Below are 10032 nucleotides of genomic sequence, written 5' to 3'. Positions count from 1 at the left end.
GTTCTGTCTAAACTAGATCATTTATGATTTGTTTAGGCATTCCAACTTCCTAAACCTCAGTATTCTTACCTGGGAAATGTGCTGGTTAGATTTACTAAATTATCATTAAGAGTATGTTTCAGTGAGTCTCTGTGCTACCACAGTGACTCAAAATGCCATGACTTAGCTCTCTGTGAGCATGGTTATCAAATGAGAAAAAAAATAAAAAACTATTTTTCACTCAATTTCTTCATAAAAATTTAAATTTTATCACAGTAACTAGTCACAGTAACCAGCAACATAAATCATTATATTTAAGTTTAGTGTGAAATCATAGTTAAAGTTTTAAAAAACATAGAGACTTCAGAAATATTAAACATCTTCTTTATGTTCAGTTTATGTTCAGTTCTCTGTTATAAGCCATGGCTTACTACACCCTAGATCTCTGTTCTTGCCAGTGGGATATTTCTTTCATGCAAGATCTCTACTTCCTGTCAAAATCTTTGGTCCCTCTGGCCAGTTCCTCATTAAAAACCTCAGATAACTATTCTTATCTAGTAGTCCAGCAATTTCAAAAGAATATTTGTGGGTTACTAATAGGCATTACTTACAAAAAGCTAAAAAAGGAAGGCAAGAGTCTCAACCAGTGTGTTGCTGGTGCTCCAGCCCACCTGCCCATCATTACCTTTCTCTTAACAGTACAATTGGGTTTTAGTCTCTTAATGAGTTTGCTTCCATACCTATCCATAGAAGGAAGAATAGACCAGGAATGTGATGTGAGAACTTTTGATATCCCATTTACATGTTTTTCCTTTGAAGTCTTTGTTTTAAAATAACCTAAATGATCCTAAATAAAATGCTTGACATCACGATGTCCAAAGTACTTAAGGTGTCTCACCTGTGCTTCTGCTGGGTGACTGGGGGTAAGCCACCTTCCTGATCTAACAACAAGAATATGAAACATTGGAGGTTGACCTGGAAGTGTGAACTCACCAAACACTACTGGGGCCTGGGAACTTGTGCTCCTGCCTGAGATAACTACTGTATTACTGTGGCCAGGAAGATCTCTGCAGGGAATCTGCTAGTGGAGATGAGGAGGTGACTGATAGGGTGGGAACTTGAACGCAGGCTGAGAAAGAATTGTTGACACAAAGATTTGAATAGTTTTAAAGAAAGAAAGTTTATTTTGCTTCCCAAAGGGGGGAAACGGCACTACACAAAAGAAAGAAAGGAAAAGTGTCGGCCCAGAGGACAAGTGCATTGGGCTTTTTATCAGGGGTTATAAAGGACAAAAAAATTTATTGCAGCAGACTGATAGCAGGAAAATGGCTGTGAAGCTGCTGCATCTGTTATTTCTTTCTTTTTTTTTTCCTCTTCTCTGTAAGGTCAGCTTATCAAAGTGCTTAAAATGCGGTTCTGGGAGAGCCAGAAGGGAGCTTGCACCCCTGCTGTCTGCTTAGGGCTCTTCAAGGAGGAGAAAACAAAACTCTTAGAGATAACAAGTTAAGCCACAGAAAAGAAAACTCTTAGAAAAAATGAGTTAAGCCTCAGGTGGTTGACTGAACAAGGAACTATAGTGTTGTGATCTTGCCCTTCAAGGGAGCAATTCTGTGCTATGAGTTTATTCCTCTTTCTTTCTGTTAGTTTATTTTTCTCTGTTTATTAGCCAGTCCATACTATCAGTAACAGTCCTCAATATTCTGATTCAGGAGAGGACCTGGACACAAACCAGAATCCAATCATCAGAGCCTTGACCAAATGTTTGTTATGATTTCTTGGGAAAAGGTTGGGAAACAAATGTGTTTACATGCACTCATGAATATGACATTATTCGGGGTCTAAGGTTACAAACACTGGCAAATCTACCCAAAGTACTGACTCAGGGAAATCCATGTTTAGAATTCAACATGATAAGATAGGACAGAGGGTTTCAACTCTGGATACCCTGTTCAGCCATTCAGATTTCAATTGCAAAACTCACCTTAAGCCTGCCTTAAAGAGCCCCACGAGCTGGGCAGTCCCTGCAGCTCCACACACTGACCCATCCTGGGCCTTGTTCCCCACAGAATGGGCCTGCTCCTACCCCTGGGGCTCTGCACCCTGGCCCTGTGCTGTGGGGCTGTGTCTCTGCCCCAGCAGGCCCTGGGCCCCTCGCCTCTGCTCTCCCGGGGCTGCAATGACTCAGGTGTGCTGGCAGTCACGGGCTTTGCCCTGCAGGACATCAACAGAGACAGAAAGGATGGCTATGTGCTGAGCCTCAACCGAGTGCACAATGCCTGGGAACACAGACAGGCAAGTGACTGTCCCCTCTGGGGCAAGCATTTGGACAAGCTGCAGAGACTGGCCAGGGTGAGCAGGAAACCCAGAGACACACGTTGGCAGGTGCTTTCCAAATTGGAAAGCTTGCTGAGAACACTCTGCTCTCCTCTGCCAGCCTGTGCTGCAATGCTCTTACTGGTATTAGGAACAAGTGCTAACCGTGATCCCACTCTGACACTTGTCCAGACTTCAGTGGTTTATAGGGCGTGTTCACCATCATCCTTTGGCTCTCCCATAAAGCAGGACTTCTTTGTGCGTCTTTATGTGTTTCTGCTTCCTGTGGGATGTGGTGCATTTTTCTACCCCTTTCCACAGGATGACCTGGGGTCTCTGTTCTATCTCACACTGGATGTGTTAGAGACCGACTGCCATGTGCTCAGCAAGAAGGCATGGAAGGACTGTAGGGTGAGGAGCTTGCATGGATCGGTGAGTGCTTGTTTTCATAAACTGGTAAGGGCTCTGGGAAAGCAACCAGGAGCCCTCTTTCTGCAGGGGGAAGATTGCTCGAGGTCTGCCATCTTTTACATGTCCCTCTTTATAATGTCCTGGCAGGTGCCCATGTCCTTATTCTAAGGCTGTAGTCAGAGCACAGTTTAATCAGAGTGGCTTCTGAGAAGTCCACTGGAGTCATGTGGGCCAGAATGGAAAAGTGGCCCCAAAATCGGTTTCCACTTCTAAGACCCTCCTTTAGGCTCTGAACCAGTATTTGAATTGTGAGGAGAAGACCTTAGGTGAATATTCTGGATATCGGGTAATGTAGACTGCAGAAATATGGAGGCAGAGCTTTTGAAATTTATTTTTCTTTGTTTTGTTTTAGTAAGCACGGATATGAGGTTTGAAGGTAGGAAAATGGATGGCTCAAAATATGAAAGCTCTCAAGGGTGCCATGGAAGGATTTTCTGGAATCATAGAACCCAGAAGGCCTCATAATTAATTAATTAATTAGTTAAGAGAACAAGTCTCATTCTGTTGCCCTGGCTGGAGCACAGCAGTGAGATCACTGCGGCCTCAAACTCCTGGGCTCAAGTGATCCTCCTGCCTCAGCCTCCAGAGTAGCTGAGACTACAGGTGCACACCACCATGCTGGGTTAATTTTTCTATTTTTTGTAGAGATGGAGTCTCACAGTATTGCCCAGGCTGGTCTTGAACTCCTGTTCTCAAGTGATCCTCCTGCCTCAGCCTCCTAAAGTGCTGGGATTACAGTCATGAGCTACCACACCCTTCCAGGATTGATCCTTATAAAGATGACAAGAAAAGGGACCTGAGATAGTCAGTTTCATTTTATTCTTAATTATCCTGGGATTATGTCTATTAATTTGATATGACACTTCACAACATGAGAGCAAGAAGTGATATGCGTTTGGAAGTAAACAGTTTGATATTGATATTTTTTCTAATCAAGTAACCAATTTGTCAAACTGCACCTAACTGATTTTGAAAAGCAAATACTCTATTTACCTTGTTACAAATTATATTTGTTATGGTGACACTAGATACTAAAACACATACACTAAAAAGTGTACACTGATGCTAACATGATATAAGTTTATTTCTCACCTTATGTGAACTTCAAAATAGAAGTTCCGGATCAGGAAGGAGCTTTTCTCCAGGAATGATGTGGAGACCTAGATTCATTCCACACTGCGGCTCCAGACCTTGCCAGCTTCAACTCGTGCCTTCCATGGTCACCATGCTCATCTGCATCAAGCTATGAAAACAAAGAGCACGGAGGATAGTGAGAACTTGGAAGATCTTCATGGGCCAGACCTGGAAGTGGCCCGTCACGTCTGCTCACGTTCCTGTGGTTAGAACACAGCTACACACAGTCACAGCAACTGTGAGGGAGGCTGGGAAATGTAGTCTAGCTGTGTCCCAGGAAAAGGTTCAACAGTCTGATGATCTACTGCAGTTCCTCCCAACAAAACCACAGAATTTGACCTTAAATTTCCCATTACTCAAAAATAAAATGTCTTATTTTTATTGCTGAGGTATTTTTTAAAACTCACAGTTTTGTCCACATCATAAAATGTATTTGTTGGTTTCAGGTTTATGGTCAATGCAAAGTGATGTTTTATATTAACAAGCCACATAGAGTTCTCTATTCACCTGCTTATAACTGTACTCTTCGCCCAGGTAAGAAATCACTATGATTTTGTTAATTTCAATAAAATATGCAAGAGATCATTTAACCAGGGCTCTGCAAAGAGTGTACAGGGTGTTTTCCCATCTTTACTTTGGATTCATTCTAACACTAGTTGCTTAATATTTCCAGTACTTGCTTCCCCACTGAAATTCATCCCATACTGCTCCTCTTCCCATGATTCTTCTTCCTAAATCGCTTTCAATACCTATCCTCTGTGTCTTGGATCAAATCCTAAATTTTCACCGTGACATAAATGGCATGCTCTCTGTGGCTGGTCCCCAGCTCCCTTTCTAGCTCCCTCTACCACTGGTTATTTCCCTGACCACCACAGCTCTGCATTCCACCCATCTGGGTGCCTCACCATTTCCTGACACACACATTGCTCTTGGCAGTGTCTGCATCTCGCTGTGCCTCTCCCTCTGCTGAGCACGCGCTGCCCTGATGCCCTCTGACCTTGGAACTCAAGATATCCTTTAAGCACCACCACTGATGCTGCTTCTTCTGCAGTGTCCTCTATTCCAGGAAGGAATAGTGGTCTCCTGTTCTACATTCCTATATATGAGGTCTGTCTGGAAAGTATCAAGCCATGTAATACAAAAAATATATTAACAATGGCCAGATACTTTGCAAACAGACCTTCTAACTTTGGCCAAACCACTCAGGGAACACAGATGATGCGTTGCTTTTATTTGGGGCCTCATATCTTATGTCAGATAGAATATTTTGTCCTTTCTTCCTCCTTGCCACACCCTCCTCAGTTCCTATCAAGTGGAAGGTGTCAATAATGTTGTTCAATAAATAAATCAATAGATTAAAAATGAGGCTGAAAGAATGACATTTGAAAAATGCACATGCATTCACTCAGGGTCCTCCTGTTTTGAAGGGGAAGTCTTTGGAAAGAGAGCATCCATGGCACAGGCAGTACAGTATGGCTACTTGTCAAACTGCTGTGTGCATGTGTCTTCCCTGGGGGTCTTGTTAAGGTGCAAATTCTGATTCCATAGGTAGGTAGGGGCAGGGTGTGAGGCCCTGCATTGCTAACAAGCCCCAGGTGGTAAAAATGCTGCTGGTTCCTCTGAGGAACAAGACAAGAGAGAAAACCTTTTATGAAGCACAGCATGAGGTCTGGGTTGGGAAGACAAGACTCACCTGAAATAAATTGGAGAACAGCAACTAATAAATCATTGCAGGACTTAAATGTCAGTCATAGGTATCAGAGCTATGGGAGGTCAGTAAGTGACAGGTGGTGAGGATGCAGGGTGACAAGCTGTGGATGTAACTCGCCATACTCTCTCCCAGCCCCCAAATACACCCAGGTAAACTATGTGTTTACTCTGCAAAAACAACCTCAAACTAAGTTCCCTAGCCTTACTTTCTCTCCAGGTTTACCACCCCAGCTCCTCCCAAACAGAAGTTCTGGCCGTGTTGTTAGTGTGATCATTCTATCCAATCACACAGTCATTTGACCAATTTTCTGTTCTGGTTCACTTACATTTTCTTTTTTTTTTAACATTTCAAAATTTATTTTAATTGACAAATAATAATTGAGCATATTTATGGAGTACATAGTGATGTTTTGTTTATATGATGTATGGTGATCAGATCAGGGTCATTAGTATATCCATCATCTCAAACATTTATCGTTTCTTTGTGTTGGAAACATTCAATATCATCCTCTAGCTACTTGAAAAACTATAAGGAATTATTGTTAACTATAGTCATCCTAGAGTGGTATAGAACACTAGAAATTATTCCTCCTATCTAGTTGTAATTTTCTGTCCTTTAACAAATCTCACTCACGTTTTCTAACCAAAGAGTTTCCTTCCACTATGTCATTCATTTATTCATTCTTTCTACAAGCATTTTGTTAGTTAGCACTTACTGTGTGTTAGGTGTTAGATATGATGTTACTGAAAGGTGAATAAGACATGACAGTAATGAAATCCCAACCTTTTAAGATGCTCAGTCTACTTTGCAGAGGCAATGAAGAGCTACTGAAATACTTGGGGGGAAAAGATCCTATTCAATGTACTATATTACATGTCTTTGAACAAAATTCTCCAAGTAAATAAATGTGTGTGAGGTAAAAACTATCTTGTTTTACTTTTAATTATGAAAATAACATATGCCCATTATAGAAATCTACCTCCCAACAGTTCACTTCCTTTCCAGAAAATGTCTTCCTTACCCCATCCTTACCAACACTGAGTATTACCTTTTTTTCCATCTTTGCCTCAGTATGATCATATGATTTATAGGATTGAAAATCAATAATTTTTAAACTGGTCTCATTGGCATCAACAGTTTCTCAAGAAAAGATTCATAGTATGTGCCCGGACTGCCCAGGCCCCAGACCCACTGATTCTTCAGATCCCCGTGTTTTGGAAGCTGCTACAGAGTCTCTTGCAAAATACAACGAGAACACCTTGAAGCAGTATTCTCTCCTCAAAGTCACAAGGGCTTCTAGCCAGGTAAGACTAAAATGCACAAGCCAGTTAGACAAACAGTGTGTCTCATAAGCATTGCTATAGATTCCTAAGCTGAGAGAATGTCAGGGCACTCCCTTTGATTAGAACCCAAGAGTCTTTCTCTACCTTCCCTACTTTGGTAGACCTGATGCACATTCAATCACATTTCAGTTTCTGAGTTATTCTGTGACATTTCTATAAGAGTGAGAGGACTCCATTTTACTTCCTCAACCCTAGGGCAGGAAGAGAAATGGACTCCCAGTCTCCTTGGGGGATTCTTCACAAATTCACTGTTTCTGCTACATGGTCATAGACCACTTAGTGGGACAACTTTTACTCCATGTTAATGCCTGGAGTGGATGTTGAGTTTTATGGATAAGGGAAAATGGGGGCTCATTTGTAATTGGATTATATTGATATCTCTTTCATATGGAGCTATATCTGGAAGATAATTCTATGTGATAAAAATTAAGCTTACAAAGGAAAGGTGTTTAGGGCCCATTCAAATCTTTCAGAAGGGAAGAAAGGTATGGTGATTATGCTTTCTCAATAACTAAATCATGGCACATGGTTTGATCAGGGTGGGAACTTGCAGGCACAACAGATATATGTGTTGACAGTGCCTCTGGTGATGTATCACTTCTGTAAACACAATTCTGGGAAACCTGAATGTTTTCTCCAGGGAGGAAGATTTGACTTTTTATATCTTGACTTTTATCTCATAACAGTGGGTGGTTGGCCCTTCCTACTTTGTGGAATACTTAGTCAAAGAGTCACCGTGTACCACATCCCAGGCTGGCAGCTGCTCACTTCAGTCTTCTGACTCTGCGGTAACTTTCCTGAATGTCTTCTAATTTAAGATGAGTGTTCACAGATCATCTCTAAGTATTTGTGGAGAATAAATTATATATGAGGTGTTATAAAGCATGAGAAGCTTTTCTCCCACCAAGGAGCAACTGATGAGTTAGAGATTAGGTGTGCCCAGATGCAATAATAAGGGATTTCATTCGATTGTAAGTGTAATTTTCATCAGCAATTACAAAAAGTGATTATAGGGACTATAAAATATGGACGAAACTCCTCAGAGGGTGGTGATGGTCCTACTTTGATCTGAAAAAACTTGGTTATATTTGGAATACAGCATGGTGTTCTATTCCTTGGATCACTCTTTAAGAAGGACAAAGTCAAATAGACCATTGAAAGAATGCGTCAAAGATGGGGAAGGTGCCTTGAAACCATCTGAAACATACCTGGTGGGAATTTTACTTGGCACAATGTGTCAGAGCACAATTGGGCAAAATGCACCAAAAATCTTTTTCATCTTATTTATGTATTTATAGTAATAGCTTTATTAAGATATAATTCACACACCATAGAAGTCATCCTTTTAAGGGATAAAATACAGTGTTTTTTAATAGTATATTCACAGAGTTGTGCCACCATCACCATTTTCTTATTTTAGAATATTTTCATCAACCCCAAAAGAAACTGCATACCCATTAACAGTCATTCCCCATTGGCACCTCACTCAAGCCCCTGGAATTCATTAATCTGCTTTCTGTCTCTATGGCTTTGCCTATTCTGGACATTTCATATAAATGCAATTATACACTGTGTGGCTTTTGTGTTTGGCTACTTTCACTTGACATGTTTCCAAGGCTTCTCTGTTTGCAAATAGAGATAGGTTTACCTCTTCGTTAGCTAATAATATTTTATTGCATGGATATTGTTTATTGTTTATCCATCCATCAGTTGATAGACATTGGGTTGTTTCCGACTATGAACAAGTGCACGAGTTTTTGCATACCCATATGTTTTCATTTCTCTTTAGTATATACCTCCAAGTGGAATTGGTGGGTCATATGAAAACTCTATGTTTAATCCTTTGACTAACTGCCATATTATTTTCCAAAGTAACTGTATCAGTTTCACAATCCCATCAGCAATGTACAAGGGTTTCAGTTTCTCCACGTCTTTGCCAACACCTATTATTATCTTCCTTTTTGGTTATAGCCATCTATTAGGTATAAATTGGTATCTCATCATGATTTTTATTTGCATTTCCCTGATGGCTAATGATATTGAGCATCTTTTAATGTGCTTATTAGGCATTGGAGTATTTTCTTTGGAGAAATGTCTTTGCCCATCTTAAAACTGGGTTACTTATCTTTTTATTCTTGAATTTTAAGAGTTCTTTGCATATTCTTGATACAATGCTATTATCAAATTTGTAATTTTAAAACATTTTCTCCCATTCTCTGGGGTGCGTGTTCACTTTCTTGATGATTTTCTCTGAAGCACAAAAGTTTTAAATTTTGATAGCATACTATTTATATATTTTTTTCTTATTTTGAATGTACTTTTGGTGTCATATCTGAGAAACCATTACCTAATCCAAGGTTACCAAGATTTGCATGTATGAAAATACAAGGAATCCAGAATGCCAAAACAATCTTGAACAAGAAGAACAAAATAGGAAGACTCATTCTTTCCAATCTCATAATTTACTATGAAGCTATAATATTCAAGAAAGTATGGTACTAATATAAGGATAAATATATGGATCAATGAAATAAAATTGAGAATAAAGAAATAAATCCTTACCTATAGGTCTATGACTCCTTTTGAGTTAATTTTTATACGTGTTGTGAGGTAGAGATTTGACTTCATTCTTTTGTATGTCAATATCCAATTGTCCCAGCACTATTTGTTTAAAAGACTATTCTTTCCCCCATTTAATTTTCTTAGCACACATCTCGAAGATCAATATATCATATATGTAAGTATTTATATTTTTACTCTCAATTTCATTCCGTTGATCTATATTTTTAACCTTATACCAGTACCACACTGTCTTGAATGCTGTAGCTTTGTGGTAAGTTTTGTGACTGGGAAGTGTGAGTACCCCTATTTTGTTCTTCTTGTTCAAGATTGTTTTGGGTATTCAGGATCCTTTGAATTTTCATGATTTTAGGACCAGCTTGTCAACTTCTATTTTTTTTTAAATTTCAGCATATTATAGGGGTACAGATGCTTAGGTTATGTATGTTGCCCTTGACCCCCCCCAAGTCCGAGTTTCAAATATGTCCATCCTTCGGGTGGTGCGCATTGCACTCTTTGTGT

General features: G+C 39.9%; 1 protein-coding gene across 1 annotated transcript in view; it reads left to right on the top strand.

Annotated features, from left to right (window-relative positions):
• The first annotated feature begins 1941 nt into the window (after positions 1-1941).
• The window catches only part of LOC105808866 (fetuin-B-like), a 25997-nt gene continuing 17906 nt past the window's right edge, over positions 1942-10032 (top strand). Inside the window, exons 1-5 of the mRNA XM_012642626.1 lie at positions 1942-2271; positions 2614-2724; positions 4344-4431; positions 6746-6912; positions 7638-7739. Coding sequence (XP_012498080.1) covers positions 2047-2271; positions 2614-2724; positions 4344-4431; positions 6746-6912; positions 7638-7739 — 693 coding nt within the window. The 5' untranslated portion in view covers positions 1942-2046. The remainder of the gene's footprint in view (positions 2272-2613; positions 2725-4343; positions 4432-6745; positions 6913-7637; positions 7740-10032) is intronic.

This window comes from Propithecus coquereli, unplaced genomic scaffold, assembly GCF_000956105.1.
Source record: "Propithecus coquereli isolate 6110/MARCELLA unplaced genomic scaffold, Pcoq_1.0 Scaffold10, whole genome shotgun sequence".
In the NCBI taxonomy this organism is placed as follows: domain Eukaryota; kingdom Metazoa; phylum Chordata; class Mammalia; order Primates; family Indriidae; genus Propithecus; species Propithecus coquereli.
Note: the sequence above shows the minus strand (reverse complement) of the source record. Positions and strands in the feature narration are given on the sequence as shown.